This window comes from Vigna angularis, chromosome 7 (assembly GCF_016808095.1).
Source record: "Vigna angularis cultivar LongXiaoDou No.4 chromosome 7, ASM1680809v1, whole genome shotgun sequence".
Lineage (NCBI taxonomy): Eukaryota > Viridiplantae > Streptophyta > Magnoliopsida > Fabales > Fabaceae > Vigna > Vigna angularis.
In genome coordinates this window covers 13,435,252-13,452,402 of record NC_068976.1, presented here as the reverse complement: position 1 = coordinate 13,452,402, position 17,151 = coordinate 13,435,252, and the positions used below count along the sequence as shown (strand labels likewise).

The 17,151-nt window shown below is 32.1% G+C and overlaps 2 protein-coding genes across 5 annotated transcripts in view; one reads left to right on the top strand and one right to left on the bottom strand.

Annotated features, from left to right (window-relative positions):
• Nucleotides 1–8,076: 8,076 nt before the first annotated feature.
• On the top strand, nucleotides 8,077–9,900 carry LOC108337464 (protein OXIDATIVE STRESS 3 LIKE 1). Its single transcript, XM_017573996.2, has 2 exons — nucleotides 8,077–8,417; nucleotides 9,220–9,900. Exons 1-2 carry the CDS (start codon nucleotides 8,212–8,214, stop codon nucleotides 9,737–9,739), a joined length of 726 nt encoding a protein of 241 aa, XP_017429485.1. The 5' UTR covers nucleotides 8,077–8,211; the 3' UTR covers nucleotides 9,740–9,900.
• Nucleotides 9,901–10,751: 851 nt separating this feature from the next.
• Nucleotides 10,752–17,151, bottom strand: part of LOC108337462 (myosin-15) — a 40,400-nt gene continuing 34,000 nt past the window's right edge. For 3 of the 4 annotated variants that reach the window (XM_017573994.2, XM_017573995.2, XM_052880323.1), the window contains 7 exons: nucleotides 14,791–14,861; nucleotides 14,583–14,682; nucleotides 14,458–14,514; nucleotides 14,313–14,369; nucleotides 12,253–12,333; nucleotides 12,083–12,165; nucleotides 10,752–11,296 (listed from right to left, as the gene is read on the bottom strand). In XM_017573994.2, coding sequence (XP_017429483.1) covers nucleotides 11,173–11,296; nucleotides 12,083–12,165; nucleotides 12,253–12,333; nucleotides 14,313–14,369; nucleotides 14,458–14,514; nucleotides 14,583–14,682; nucleotides 14,791–14,861 — 573 coding nt within the window. In that variant the 3' untranslated portion in view covers nucleotides 10,752–11,172. Of the gene's footprint in view, nucleotides 11,297–12,082; nucleotides 12,166–12,252; nucleotides 12,334–14,312; nucleotides 14,370–14,457; nucleotides 14,515–14,582; nucleotides 14,720–14,790; nucleotides 14,862–17,151 lie in introns of those variants that run through there. The other variant, XM_052880322.1, reaches the window with a different exon arrangement.

Sequence of the window (17,151 nt, the reverse complement as noted above, 5' to 3'; positions counted from 1 at the left end):
TTAAAATGGATGTGTCATGTGGCGACATTCCACATGCTTTCAAGTTTTCCTTTTTTTTTAGTTTTTAATTTTTTAATTTATTGTATTTTAAATTAATCTATAAATATTATTTAATTTTTTTTAAATTATTACTTAATTATTTATAAATTAATTTTATTTTATTTAATAAAATAATAATTATTAATTTAATTTATGTATTATTATTTATATAATAATTAAAATATCTTTTTTGAAAATTTATTAAAACGGATGTGACCACATTTGAAGTTTTTTTTTCTTTTTAATTTTTAATTTATTGTATTTTAAATTAATATATAAATATTATTTAATTTTTTAAAATTATTTTATTAATTATTTTTAAATTAATATTATTTTATTTAATAAAATAATTATTATTAATTTAATTTAGGTTTAATAGGTTCGGAGGTCCTTATATTTGTGGGTTCGTTTCAATTGGGTCCTCCAATTTTGAAAGTGATCAATTTGGTCCCTAATTTAACAAAATTGAGTCAATAATACCCTTTCCGTTAAATGTAATGGACGTCATTAACTTTTTAAACATGTGGTATGTTGAAGCATCCTTCAAATAAAACCATGTCACCTGCAAATAAAAGGATGCCTCAACATGCCACACATGTTTAAAAAGTTAACGTCGTCCATTACATTTAACGGAAAGGGTATTATTGACTCAATTTTGTTAAATTAGGGACCAAATTGATCACTTTCAAAATTGGAGGACCCAATTGAAACGAACCCACAAATATAAGGACCTCCGAACCTATTAAACCTTTAATTTATGTATTATTATTTAAATAATAATTAAAATATTTTTTAAAAATTCATTAAACGGATGTGACTACATCCGTTGAAGCTTTTTTTTTAAAATAAAAACAATAAAATAAAATATAAAATATGTAAAAGGATGTCAACATCCATTTACGGAGGTCAATATCTGTTGAAGGTGAAACGGATGTTGACATCCGTTTTATAGGAAGAGCAAATTAAGTATGGGGTGGTGGAATGAGTATTTGGTGGTGGTGGAGGAAGCTAACACTCTAAAAACAATATCATGAAATGATGTGTATTCTCTGTCCTTCACCTTCGTGTCACTTTCTCCTCCTATTTTTTTTTTCTTTTTACAATATTTTCTATTCCCCTTTTAAATTTACCGTCTTAATTATGACTCAACATTAGATGCTATATTAAACAATTAACTTATAACTCATATTTTCAAACTTAATCTATCTTTTATATAAAAACTTTTTACATTATTAATCTCTATATCAAAATTATACATTAGAATAAGTTATACCAACGTAAAGTTTATATTTTAATATTTTATAATTTGACCGTGTAATTATAGTCACATATTAAATTAATAGTATGCAAATTAAAAAAGTAACAACAAGATAATAATTAATAATATATAATGTATTTAAAAAACATACCTTAAAATGTAAAACTTGTATTCTCTTAAAAGCTTATTTCACTACGTGTCAAATATTTTTCTCTATCTTAGGAATCATTAAATTTGTAGAAATGTGGACCCCACCTCACTTTTATCGTTGTTGTGGATAAGCTTCAACTCTCACCACCTTATCTCATTCCTACGTCACTGCATCCAACGTTATATTCCACAAATAAAAAATATATAGAATTAAATTTCTAAAATAAAAAAAAAATTGGAAATTTTGGAACGTGCTTTTCAGACAAGAATTTCCTTGTTTTGGAAGGAATAGATTCTTGAGTTTCTTCATTTTTTGTATATTTATTGAATCTCTGTTTCCTTGTAATACATGGACGAGACTTGTTCCATGGAGTAAAGTTTCTTCCAACAATAATACTCAAAGTCTATTTCTTTATGGTCCCGATAAAATTAATAAAATACATGAAAATAAATCCTAAAAGTAAATATATACTTAAAATTTTGTTTAAAAATAATTCAAACTATTTTGAGCTTCGTTATTTTTTGAATATATTTTATTTTCATTTACTTGACTTATTTTCATTCTCTCTCTCTCCTCTCTATCTCTCTCTCTCTCTCTCTCTCTCTCTCTCTCTCTCTCTCTCTCTCTCTCTCTCTATATATATATATATATATATATATATATATATATATATATATATATATATATATATATATATATATTATATCCTACCGACCAAAACCTAAATGGTATTTATTCTACACATTATTTGTAATTCCAAATAATTGTGGAGACCTGTAATGTGCTTTGATAGCATGATTATTGTATATGATTTTATATTTATTGATTACCTTCAATTATTTTTACAAATAATAACGTTGTTCTCCCTATCTTTATCTAGCAATATACTGGGGCAATAAGTTTTGATTTTTTTTTAAATAGAATACTGGATTTCAGTTTATCTTCGTAGAGAAAAATGTGATTAGAAAATATTAATGACTATTAATTTTTATTAAAGTTAATCATTGTTGAAGTCCATAAACATTTCTTATGACAATAAAAAAGCTTCTGTCCCTTATCCCAAAATGTAGAATTTAATTTTTTTAAGCAAAAATCCTTTTCAAGGTTTTTTCAAAGTATTTTAAAAAATTATTTCATGAAGTTATATGTTTTCACGCAAATTGTCAAATTGTTAAAGTTTCTTCGTCAAAATGGATGTTATGATGCATTAAACAATGTATTAATTTATTAGAAGAACACAAATAATTTATCTTCTCTTTTGTATTTTATGTCTATGCAAAAAATAAAAAAGAATCATATTTGTGAATATACTCTCTATTTCCATGCCTACTTTTCTTTCGATAGAGATTTTTTTTTTCTGATATAAAAGTTTGAAAATTCTAGCTTCATGTTTCTTCTAGATAATTTTCAAATTTGCAAGATCTGCGAAATAGTTTATCATGTTTGAAATGTCTAAATGGTATTCTTATATTAAAAACACCCTAAGACCATTGACATGTCAAATAACATCTAATGAATAATTTAAACTAAATGGTATTAGAAATAACACTGAAATTTAATTAGCACTATTATGCGTAAGTTATTTACAATTAATAGTATTATTGTTTAGAAAACATATTAAATATAGTAATTGGAATTTAATTACTACCTTAAATTTTAACTAAAAGTTATCCATAATCTTAAACTACAGTTTCATAAACTTTATAGTTTATTTTATGTTAAGAACACAATTAATACAAACTTCAATTATATATATTATGTATCATCCTTATATATATCGTAGATAGAGTGAATGTTAAGCACAACTCAACTTTAACTTTAACTTTAAAGTTATTTTATACTCTTATTTATCACGTAAAGTCACACATTCGAACAATAATAATATCACAAGTATTTTAAAATCAATTATCTATTTTTTTTTATTTTAATTTGGTTTTCATGAAGTGAAATAGAACCTTATTCTTTACAACTTAGTCATCTCGTTAGTTCGGTCTATCTCAGGCATCACGTTAGCTTGTCCATCCTGTCAGCCCGTCCATCTTGGCCAGCCCGTCTATTTCAGTCATCTTGTCAGTCCGTCTATCATGTTAGTTTGTCTAGTCAATTAACCTATCCATTTCGGCTATCCCATCAGTCCGTCCATCCCGTTCACCCCGTCCATCCAGTCAGCCTATCCATCCTAATCAGTCTGTCCAACCCATCTAGCTCGGTCAGGATGTCCATCCCTTCCATCCTAGCCATCCTCTTAGCTCGTCCATTAAGTCCATCCCGGTTATCCTGTCCAACCTGACCACATTGGTCAACCTGACCACATTGGCCAACCTGTTCATCCTGTTAGTTCGTCCATCCTGACTAGCCTGACCAGATCGTAAGTTCGTCCATCTTGATCATCTTGTCACCGATCAATCCTGACCATCTCATTAGCCCGTACATCCCGACCAACTCATCCATCTCGGTCATCCTGTTAGTTTGTCCATCCCGTCCATTCTGACCATCTCGTCAGTTTGACCATCCCGATCATTCCTTCATCCTGCTAGTGTTCAATTACAATATTAAAATATTATCATAAAGTTGAGCTATGCAAATTTAGGAAGCAAAAATGATCATTCTTCCATCACAAAAAAGAAAGAAGAATTGAGATAGTATAAAGAAGAAAGATACCAACCTGACATGTTGAAACAAAATTGAGAATTCATAACTATCATAGTATGTTTTTCACCTTAATAGTGTTATTGGGAAGTCAACTTGCCACATTTCATGTTAGTGATCGTAAAAGGAATAAAAAGAATATAACTTGGCATTAGTTATAATATTATATGTAAAAGAATAAAAATTTCAATTATCAAAAAAGGATGAAAAGACAAAACATGTGTTGTCAACTTATGCAATAACTTCAATGACAAAATTGAATGTGGTTCATAACCAAAAAATGCATGAAGAGCCATAGTGTAGTAAATATTAATGAACTATTAATAATAAAACATAAATATCATCACCATAGGGAGAGACATGATAGCTTAAAACTTGCAAACATGTTTCAGATATAACTTTGTCAAAGGATAAGAAATAAATAAGTTCATTAAGGACACTAATGAGTGAGGGAGGAAACAATTATAAACAAAATGTCTCTAACAATCAACCAACACTCATCAATAACAAAATACCTCACCATTATAACAACATTTCAATCTAACATAAGCTATGTTGGAAGTTCCACATTGACTAGAAATAAGATCAACTTAAAGTATATATATATATATGTTGGTGCAAACCCCACTTTACAAACCAGTTTTGTGGAGTTGAGTTAGGTTTAAAGTCCACTTCTTTATCAAAGCCATTGTTAGAGTCTATCCTAGTAAAATTTGTTTTTTGTTGGGCACATTGTTCCACTTGCTATTGGACTATCCATTAATGTCTAATCCCTCGCACGAGATGTATATACCTCAGTGCGAGAGGAGTGTGTTGAAAATCTCACATCGACTAAAGATAAGGCTAATTTAGAGTATACATGTGGGTGCAAACCTCATCTTACAAACCGTTTTTATGGGATTGAGTTTGGTTTAAAGTCTACTTCTTAACATGGTATCAAAGTCATTGTTAAAGTCTTTCATAAAGGCAAAAGCTAAAAGAACATTTTCACATTCTTAAATCAATCACTGTCGCAACAAAATATCAATGTCTGACACAAAAACAAAATCCTCAATACCAAGAAATAATTCACAAAATAAATTGAAACAAAAAATACATATATAACAAAAACACATGCTTAATAAAACACCAAAATGGAAGCAACTAATACTTACATTTCATTAATACATTCATTTCCAATCAAAAAGCAAAAAGCATTTACTGATGAAGATTTCAAGTCATAAAAAAGCTGCACACTTTCTTGAATTTTTCAATTTCATAAACATGGTCACGGTCAGAAAGCCAAGACTATGCTCATAGATTTTGGAATCCTACCTGTCCAGTTGTCAGCCTAGTCATCTCGTCAACCCGTTCATATTGTCCATCTTGATATCTCGTCAACCTATCCATTTCGTCTAACCGATCATATCATCCATCTCGACCATCTAGTCATATCGTCCATCCTGGCCATCCAGGCTAGCCTGGCTAGATCGGTCAACCCGTTCAATCTCGACCATTCTATCAACTTGTCCATCCTTGCCATCCAATTAACCTGATCCATCCTAGTCAACTCGTCCATCCCGGTCAGTCCGTTCATCTCGATCAGTCTGGCCATCCTATCCAAACAATAGCTAAAAATCTTTACTATGAAAACTAAAAAACGAAACTAAGAAAGACAACATACTAACAAGCTAAAACAATTTCTTTCATAATCATGAGATAAAAAGAAATGTAATTAAAGAAGACTTGTACCTTCAAATTGATACTAAAAAAAATAGAAGAACAAACTTTGCAAAAGAAGAAGTTGGAACCTAATAATGCATATTGAACCTAAACTTCAAGATCATGATAACTAAATAAGAACATGAAAGATTTAGGGTTTAGTAATGTAAGTTAAAAAAATAAAAAGAAGCAAAAAAAATTAAATGGAAAAAGGAGTTGAACGAACGAATGACTAAAAAAAAACTAGACATATGTCATTATATCATACTAGGTGTTTTTGGTAAATTCCAAAAATATGATTTTCTTATATAAATAGTTATATAAATATTGATTAGATAATTACTTTTAAATATATTCTACATCAAAATGCAATATGTTACCAGCATTAGTGCAAAAACAACATATAACGTCACACGTTCAACGTCCAACCACGGAATAACCAACGTTAAAAATGACCGGTGACATTTTTGTAAATAAATGCAATTGTAGAACGTCGAACCCCCATTCAATTCGACGTTCTATGATGGTAATTATTTAAACCAATGCGTCATTATCTTTCTTCTTTCTTTTGAACCACCAATAGTACGTCGAATCCTGTAGGGGTTCGACGTAATATTTGTCGGTCAGAAGCCAAAGAGTCACCCTTTTTAATTCATTTTTCTTTTTTCTTTTAAACAACAAATAATACGTCGAATTCTGTAAGGGCTTCGACGTATAATTTTGTAGGAGCTTCAACGTATTATTTGTCAACCAAAAGTTTATCCTTTTTAATTTGAGCGGGAGATTGAAAATTCATTCACTTTATCTTAGCGCACAAGATCCTCTCCTCTTCTCAAACTTTTTCTCGAACGAAGTTTCACGACCATCACATGTAATCTTTCATTCATTTGATATAAATGCATGTTAATTAACTACTTTATGTATAATTTTCGTTGTTTTGACCGATTATTTTCATGTTCTTGTTCTTCATAAGCGCATTATGCTTTCTCTCTCACTGATGAAAACACTTTATTCCGACGAACCCACCTTTTGAAGGTTAATTTTCGTTTTCGTTTTTGTTTTGAAGAACTTATTTGTTGAACTTGTTTGTTGTTGTTTTTTGTTGTTATTTGGTTGAACTTGTTTGTTGTTGTTATTGTTTGATTGAACTTGTTTGTTGTTTGTTATTGTTGTTTGTTGTTGATACTATACTACACGTTCATAGTTCATGCTTTATAAAATACCAAAAACTGAAATTTGTTGTTTTTTTACTTTTCAGGTTTTCTAGAGTTGTAAAAAATAATTACAATTATTTAAAAAAAAATTGCTTAATGTCGAATATTAACAAAATTCGATGTCAATCTGATTAACGTCGAATTTAATTTTTTAAATTCGACGTGGATGTTGATCTCAAATCCAACGTGAAAGACAAAAAACAATGACATTATATGATATTTTTGTAATATTGAACATAATATAATCCTCAGCAATCTGAATAATTTTTTTATTAATTTTGTTTTAAAAATTCAAAAATTTATATGAATTTATCAATACACACTTCCTATACAAAAACCCCTCGTATATTCATTTTCTAATTAAATTTTGTTATCTTTGAAAAATTAAACTCAAAACTTTATTTAACAATTTTAAACTCAATTTCAAATGGACCAAATAATTTTCATGAAATTTAGTTAATAACTAAGAAAATTATAACTTTAACCATCTTTTAATTCCCAATATGCGATTATCATAACTTCTTTTTAATAATTTGAGTTTCATATTCACACATCCACCTATATTTAAGTATTTTAACAATACTATAAAAAGAAAGAACGGGTTAAATTTAGAACTTAATTAGTCCAAAACAAACACAATAACGGCATGAAAAATAGAGAATTGGATGAAAATTATAAAATTTTTAAAATACGAAAATTAAAGTCAGGTAATGAATCCTTAACGATTTATGAAAAAAAAGTATGTAAATTAAGAAAAAGGTGTTTGACTTTGTAGATAAGAGGCTTATGAAGCCGTTGGGTAGAAATTTACAGCTCATTTCCAAGTAAGAAAAAAAAGAAAACGTTTTGTTATCTTGAAGTGGAAGAAGAGGATAAGGCCAAGTAACATAAAAAATAATACAAAAACCCAAAACAATTCATACAACGTTGTTCCAAACCTTATCCACAACATTTTTAACCTTAAAAAAAAATAAAGAAAGAAACACGTAAGAGTCTAGAAGCCAATTACCTTTTCAGTTTTTCTTGCCGAAATTATAAATACGCCAACAATCTATAAAGATTGCTATGTCGTGTGCTTGTGTCTATCCATTCCATTTCCAACTCCTCTCTCTCTCTCTCTCTCTCTCTCTCTCTCTCTCTCTCTCTCTCTTTCTCTTTGTTGGGTTGGTTTTTTGTTCTTGTTTCTCTTTGGCGAGTTGATGATGATGACACGCGCCGTATTGTTGGACGCGCCGGGGGGAGGTGCGGCGGCGGAGGAGTGTAGTACGTCGTCGTCGTCGTCGATCGGGAGGAACAGCGACGTGTCTTCGGAGAGATCTGTGGAGGGAGGAGAAAACGAGGTGGAAAGTGCCTACCGTGGACCTTTGCATGCTATGGAAACTTTGGAAGAGGTTCTTCCAATAAGGTAAAACTACATGTCCGTGTCTTTTTTTTTTCTTTTTTGATCGGTGCTTTTTTTTCTTCCAATGATACTAGATTTAGATCCTTCTTTTTTATTTTTATAATATTAGTTTTTTTTTTGTTTGCTTTGTTAAGTGGATTCATTTGTATGCTTATTGTTTTCTTTTCTGAGATGATAAGCATCCACCCAAATTGGAATGGGAATAGGAGAGATGGGAAGGAAGAAAAGAAAAATAGAGAGTAGTGATCTATATAATAAAAATAGGAGAAATAAGATAAAAATATATTGAGCTGAAGGTGAAGATGAGTAGTTGGAAATGTTCATTTTTTGTGGGAAAATAGTTGAACTGGGATGCCAAACTGTCAGTTGTATTGATTTGTTTTCTTCTTTGTCCATTGAGTTTCTGCGTCTTTGGGTGTTGGATTTGAATCTGGTCTTCCATGAAATTGTTGTAAGATTTTGAAATGGTGTTCTTAGAACACTTTAGGTCACTTGTAGTTGTCCTAAACAAGACAATTTCTATTTAACTTGAATGCCCTTTTGAGTGGGTTATGTTTTAGGTGCATCTGTAGATTTAGGTATAAAAGGAAAAAGTTATTGGAGATCTCTCGTGTATGGAAATGGCCAAATTGTTTGTTTGTCGAAAGCCCTTTTTCTTAGGTACTAGAGACCAAACATTCCCTCAACGTAGCCTGTTTCAAATAATTTTAATGTGACAAATGTCTGGTTGCTTACATTTCATCTATCTGTTGTTTGTCTTATTTCAAATGATGTTTGGAATTAATGAATTAGTTGTGGTTGTCAGGAGAAGCATCTCAAAGTTTTATAATGGCAAGTCAAAGTCATTCACCACCCTGGCTGATGCTGCATCTTCCCCCTCAGTGAAAGACATTGCAAAGCCAGAGAATGCTTACAGCAGGAGGCGTAGGAGTTTTATGGCATTGAATCACGCTTTGGACAAGAATCGAAGCTACCCTCTAAGATTTAGTGGTGGTGGTATTTGCAAGAGACCAATCAGTTTGAGTAGGAGCACTCTGGCTTTTGCTGTTGCCATGAATAATTCTGAGAGCAATAGTAGCATTACAAGTGAAGACTCTGGTTCCAGCTCAAACTCGATACCATCGTCCTCATCGTTATCATTACTACCACCTCTTCATCCGAGAAATGGAGTGGCTTCTGGTGCATACCCATCGTCTCCTTCGCTGCAAAATCTCTCTTCCTGGAGATCGTTTTCCCTGGCTGATCTACAGCAGCATTGTGCCATTGCTGCAACCATGAAGATTTCGAGTACCTCCATCGGGAATAAAACAGCTCATCCATCATAAAGATGACAACAAAGCTGTGTTATCATTACTATTTAGGTTATTTATTTCAATGAATGTCTTGCTCTCCTATTTGTTGGAGGAAACAAGTTGTTAAGAAAACATGTCTTTGCGTACGATATCTTCAAACTAACTTCAGTAGGATATGATGTGGATTGCCCTCAGAGCACTGACGCTTCCCTCTTCTGCTTCCCATTTCTGCTTCCCACTTTGGTAATAATGGTAAATCAACACATATATCATAGTTAATGGTCATCTTAAAACTTCGTACTTGGAATTGTGACAGAACGATCAAAGGCCAAAGTGACAAAGGGCAATTACCAACCCTTGAAAAAAACTTAACATAAATTTTTTTCGTGGCATTGCCAATTTTATAGAAAGTTGAAACCAAAAGAAACATCTTGTAGTAATGGCCTCGGTTCTTTAAATATTTTATTTTTCAATTATTAAATGTACAGTCACAAATTGTTCTTTTTGAATTTGATTTTTTGTTTGAAATATATGTTCTTAAATTTTGAACTTTACAGCCTATACGTAACCTTTAAAATCACCATTTTGACTACTAGTATTGGTAGCGAGGCATAAATATTTTAAAGTAGGATGAATGGCAACTAATTCATTTGATTTCTATTATTGTTTCCATTACTTGTGGCGTTGTGTAATAATGAAAATTGAGCACAAATATGTAAAGAATATTAAGCTATATTAAATTAAAGTACCACAAATTTTCTTCTTTCATTTTGGCAAAAGTTCGAAAAATATAAACCACCACAAGATAAAGGATGGATTAACCTTATATGTTTCTTATACAGGAAGTAAAATTGAAAAAAGGAACTAATTGTGTGCTTTCGCTGCCAATTTACGCAATAATCAAACCAGAACCAAAACAATGATCATCTCCATTCCAATTGGATTAAAATCATGCCCTTTACATAGGTTTAATTAGTGGCATTTATGGCACGAAATTCCGCACCGTGCTTCAAAACACAAACAAATTGCTCAAGGTGAAACTAAATTTAGAACTCGAATGGGCAACATTAAATGGTGTTAATATTTACATGAATGAATGAAATTTAATTTTGGTCATAGCCTAGTTACAATTGCATACCTACATAAAATAGAACATCAAATCAATAATAAATATAACTAAGTGGGTGGGAGCCAAAATAATAGAGGCTTGCAGTGTCATCTATATACTACGGGTAATTACAAAACGTTGGTTGAATATGTAATTTAGAGGGGGAGATTACAATCAACCAAGATAATCACTCATCTATCTGTGGCATCATATACAGCAAGCGCACACTGGAACGTGAGAGAAACTTGTGTTTCCAATGTAGATACCGTATTAGCATTCTCATCAAAATCCAGAGACGAAATATTGAACCAAACTGTCAACCACAGTCAGTTGTTGCGATCATGAAATCGTAGACCACTTACTTCTGATGTGAAATAAGAAACTGAGCACAGGAATATTCGGACACAAATTCTGGAAGATGAATCTCATCAAGATCTATGGCAGGGATAGCCATATCTATGTCTTCAGCAGAGAAAGGAATGCTGCAGCAAAAACAATAAGGTTAAATAAGACAAAATACAGTTCCTTATCACTAATTTGGTGCAATTTTAAATTTCCATTTCCGAATGTGTAAGGAATCACACCCGCAATTTTTTTTTTGTAATATGCACGACCTATATGCAGGTTTACATCTTAATTTTGAAGTTGTAGAGTAGCGCAAATTTATCCATATATTTTAATTTTGAAGTTGTAGGTGCGGTCAATGACCAGCATACTTTCCTCCTCTTTATTCTAACTGAATTGAATAAAGTCCATATTTCTCTCTCTCCCAACACGCCACATCAGCATTTTGTTATGCGTGCATTCGTTTTGATTATTCCTCGCGGGGTCAAGTATAGGAAATGTCTAAGAGCCAGTAATTCTGATAAGCATTAGATTTTAGCGTCCATGACTGTCACAGTACTCAATTGAAAATTCTAAATAAACTACAAGACAAATATTTTGGCTTATTCGGCAAGAAGTAAAAATGCAACCGACTGAACTGCAAAGTACACCAGATAAGAGTTGTGCTGCTTGGCATACATATTAAGCTTCATTTAACGATAAAATAGCTGGTAAAAAAGAAGTATCCATTTTTATAAAAAAACGTAAAAGAAGACCTTGCCTTTTCTCGGTATTATAATTTCAATTAAAAGAACTGGAATAAGACTCAGAAGTCCCATTCAAGTAAGAACTGGCCAGAAAAACACAGAAGCAAGGAAATCAATCGTATTGATTCATACAATGCTACAAGTGAAAAAGAACTTAGATGGGAGAAGGTAGTGTACCTCAGATCGTCATCCAATAAGAAGGAATTTGAGGTCAGGTTCTGATTGTCCTTGCTGACAATTTCTCTCATTACACTAACCACCTGTTTACCATATATTGTTCAGAACTCTCAAGAAAGTACAATACTACAATAGTACTTGTCTTTGAATCAATTAAGAACAAAACTTGCCTCATTGGACACACTTTGGGTTCCATACTTGTCATCCCAGTACATTGTACTGATTCGATAGATTTGCCTCACTGTCAATGCCTGATGAAGAAATGCATTAGCTTAATTTCCAAATTTTATATGCATGGACGAACTGTATATCAAGAATTTTGTATTCAAATCCTTACACAGGCAGGACCTGGAACGTATGCTTATTGTTGAGAAGAGAAAATTTGAAAAGGCATATAATGAATTCTGTTGGTTTAAACTACAGTAGAGCTATTTGATTTATATGATCAACTACACTATTTTTAATACTCTCTCAAGCTGTAACTTACAAGCCCATTCAGATAAAAAATAATGTCATCAACACAAGATCTGGAGACATGTTGTTGGATCCGACTAAGTAAATAATGACAAATCTTCACACATCAATTTGGTGCGAGTGTGTGAAAATGCTGATGAGCTGGTGGCACATAGTGGATGCCAAAAGAGGATAAGTCATATTATAAGGTCAACTTAGAGGTTAGAGGACAACGTGACTATTGGAAAGTAAAAAAATATGCTCAGAGTGCATAACTGATAAAACTATTTAGAGGAGAAAGGAACAAACTAATATTGAATGTTACGTATTGTCTTACGCATCTCAGCAATACAATACATAGCCTTTATATAAGCCACACAAAATAATAAATAAAAACAAAATGGAAAAACTACGCAAACTTTCTAATGATCCATAAATAAAAGAAAAAAGAAATGTTTTCAAAGCATAAGACTCGGTAACCAATTTGATTTAATTCTATTAATAACAGTTGCGGGAGAGCAAGAAATTACTTAGAAGACACAAATGGTCATAATGTACAACTACTACCGTAGAGCAAAAATACTCATGAAGACATAGCAACTACCGGAGAGCATAACAAGGATAGCAAAAAAATGCTCAGAGTGCAACAACTGTAGAGGAGGAAAAAAATGGGAACAACTACTAAAGAGAAAAAACACTTGGAGACACAACAAATACTGAAAAGCAAACATGCTTGCAGAAGAATGACTACTGAAGCGTCAAAGGGTGTGATGGCAAGAGTGTACAATGATCGAAGAGAAAAAAATTATCAAAGGACACAAGCTACCAAAGTTGATCGTTGCACATGGTAATGATAGTGGTGGCAGTGGTCGGATGCAAAATACTTGTCAGAAAGTCTCCAGTGGTGGATAGTGAAATACAACAGAAAAAGAAATGAACCGAAAAATGTACATGTTCACCATTTCTAAAAAATTTACACTTATGCACAGTGGGCCCACAGGAAAAGCATGGATTAGACTTGTCTTCTCGGGAAGAGTAACAGGTCGAAAGCAGAGTAAGAGGACAAAAAAGGAGCGCATCTTGAAGCGTCAGCACTATCCTCGTTCTTTCATTACGATCTCACGAAATGTGTAAACACAGTTGTTTTCGGCATTCTCATACCTATCAACGTGAGTATAACAGGGATAGAATCTTCTCTACAAATTCATAAAAAGTAATCTATTTTAAGTGTCCTATCATATTAATATAGCTTTTCATATCATCAAATTTCTTATACCCTAACTCGCAACTCGCATGTAAGGTGCTTCACCTACCCGTCTAATCTACTAGAAATAACTGTCTTAGATGTTTGTTTTCAGACAACACGTGGCATCTTTATTTGCTTTATTTTTTCTGTTTCAGTTGTTGAATAAGGTTTTCTAGTCAAAATAAATGTTCCTAAACTTTAGGAGAAAGTATCTCAATTAGTTTTTTTGTTACTGTAAGCATTATAAATGTATTTTAATTGGCAGTCCATATTGAGAATAATAACAAAAAATTTTATATCAACTCATACTCTTTCTCTTTAAGAATTTTATTCTCTCTGCTTTGCTACCTGCCTTTATTGTGTAAAACAACACTGGCTCAAGAACATCGTGATTGTAACACAAAATTACATCTAGAATGATAACTAAAAATTGATACACGAAAGACTAAAGTTGGATACATAGCATTGCAACAACAGATTTTAGAGAATATGATAATCATACTGGGCAGTCTCATAATATAACAATCATACCGGACAAAGATCTTGCCGAATCTCTTCCAAAGATTTCTTTCTTTTCTGATGTATTACCTGCATAATTCAAAGGAAAGTATATATAAGCGATAGCAGCTCCATTTGACACCATTCAAGTCCAACCAAAGTAGGACAGTTTTTATACCAAGAACCCAACAGCTTGTCGTATGTAATTGAGCTCATGCCAGGATGTCCCTGCATACTGCATTTCACAAGTACTTAGTAACCCATGAAGCTAAAATTTCAAAAGTATAAACAATGTCAATCTACCTCTTCCTTTGCATTAACAATCCATTTCTCCAGTTCTGCTAGACCAGACTTCACATATTCACCATTTGAGAAAGTGCAACATTCCCGACGCAAGAGAAGACTAAAAAGCGATGGAAGTTTAAAAAGAAATGAAAAAGCTGAACAAAGGAAAAATCAGCAACAAAGTAAATTAGTGACTTTTAGCAACAAGAACAATCATGGGTTTTACCTGTTGAAGAGTGTAATATTGATGAAGGAAAACACTTGGGTAACTAGTTTACGGATGAAGAAGGATGGGACCTGATCATGGAAATTTTAGCCATGACATGTTAGATACCCCGAATGGCTGAAACTTATTAACACTAATAGAACAGTTATGTTCACAACTACATAAGTCATCATTTATTTATACTCCAAGAGGTACTACATATGTTACAAACCACAAAATAAACATGTAGAATGCATCAAACTGTACAATTTCACCATAGAAATAAGTACAAGATTGAATTAGCTTAAAATTCACTTCTTAATATGAGAGCGCTTAAAAGTCAAACATAGCAAATTTGTTGTTTGTTGAACCTATCATCCCACCCACTATTCGACCACCATGGAATCACCCATAAATATCTAGTTACATACTTAATATGCGAATGTCTCCGCATGAGGGGAGTGTGATTAAAATCCCACATCTATTAGAGATAAGACAAATTTATATCAAGTCCAAACTTCACTTTACAAGTTGGTTTCAAAGGATTAAATTAAGCTTAAAGTCCACTTCTTAATATTAATGCTTATAAATCTTATGATTTACAATACGAAACAGTTCACAATTCAAAAAATAGCCTCTTCAATCCATCATTTGTATTTTGATTCAACTAGAATGAATTTACTACTTGCATGTTGATTAGAAATTGTTGTTTGACATAGAAGCCAAATTGTCAATTCAAAGCTTCAATTGATCAAACAGTTGTAATAACTCTGTTAAGATGTAGTATATTAATTTGTCACATTATGTTCCCAACTTCCCATCATTCCATTTTCATTTTTCCATTTTGCCTTGATTCACTTTACTAGGATGTAAGAACTTGATAATCTACATACAAAACCTCCAAGCCATCCTATGGTTTATGCATCCCTCTATTTCCAATTATATGGTGTGGTGAACTCAACAAATAGCTAGTCACTCTGTCAGTAAGCAGTATATAAAATGATCAAAATTAGTTCCCAACTTCTGATCATTCCATTGTAATTTTTCCATTCTAGCTTAAGTCACATTACTAGGAAATAGGAATTTACTCTACTCTGTCATGGTATGATGGACCCAAGAAGTGACTCTTGATATGGTATGGTCTTGAGTTCTCACCCCTAAAGACCGGTATTATTACAGCTCCTGCTAAACTTACATCTTGAACAGCAGTATCACAGACTTTTATTCAAATTTCAACATGTAATTTCCTTGCATACTTTCTTCCTCAGTAGGTATTCAGGAAACCACAAAAAATAAAATATAGATTATAGAAGGTCAGTAGAATACATAAAGGGGGAAGCAAATTGCAGAATGAAATATTTGATTACGGTAATGTGAAATTCCCAATCATTCAAAATAGAAAAAGATATAGGGTTAAAGAAACCACTGAGAGACTGGACATCACAAAAGAAGGGAAGAAGGAGAAGTTTTTTTATTTGCCCCCTGGCTGGCTCACTCCAGCTTTTGATCAGATTTGACCAGAGCCTTAGATGCCAGTTATCTGACACATGACTGTAGAGTGAATTGCCAAGTACAAGACCAGGGAAAACTGAATTACAAATAAGACTAAAATTCATATATCTGCAGTTATTCTTTTACATATCGTTGATATAGTATGTTTGAACAAACTTCTCCATAAGGCCTTTAAGAGAGAAAAACGGGGAAAAATGGATCTGAATTGTGCATAAGCTAATTAGCTTTGTACAAGTTAAAAGTAAAAAATTAGAGAAGCTATATGAGAGTTTCTACAGCATAAACTAATTTTAACTTTACTTTTTTTTTTCTCTAAGAAAGAGCTTATGAAGAAGTCTGTCCAAAAAGGCCTTAATTTGACCCAATCCACATCCATGTAAAAAAGGACAAAATTGGTTAGGATTCCTGAAACCAATTTAAATTGGTTATAAAACTAGTTGTTTGGAGCATAGTTAAGATTTAAATTTGGTTTCAAATTAGTTGAGTTAATATTGCCCTGGCTAAGGGTTGACCTTGATTATGGTCAAGCAGATGACACCCCAGTTGAGACCGAGTCAACAACAGAAAAAAAAAATGAAAACGACAACCCAATTTAAGTTGAGCAAATGACTTCTTGGTTGAGGCCAAGTTGATTATTACCCAACCAAGGCCAACTGAAAAAATGTGCAGACCAAACGATGTCTTTAGATGAACAATGATTTTGAATATTTTAAAATAAATATTGAAGTGATATCCAAGTAATGGAATTGGAAATAAAATACAAAAACAATGGATTTGGATATGAAACCAATCTATTAAAATGGACGTAACGTGAGCTGCTTTGGTTTGGTTATCACATACAAGTTCATCGGTCAAAAGAAAATTATATAA

What these genes read in the sequence shown, in the direction of transcription:
- LOC108337464 (XM_017573996.2), top strand. Translation starts at nt 8,212, where the DNA reads ATGATGATGACACGCGCCGTATTGTTGGACGCGCCGGGGGGAGGTGCG. An exon ending in GAAGAGGTTCTTCCAATAAG is followed by an intron (nt 8,418 to 9,219) that starts GTAAAACTACAT and finishes TGTGGTTGTCAG; the next exon opens with GAGAAGCATCTCAAAGTTTT.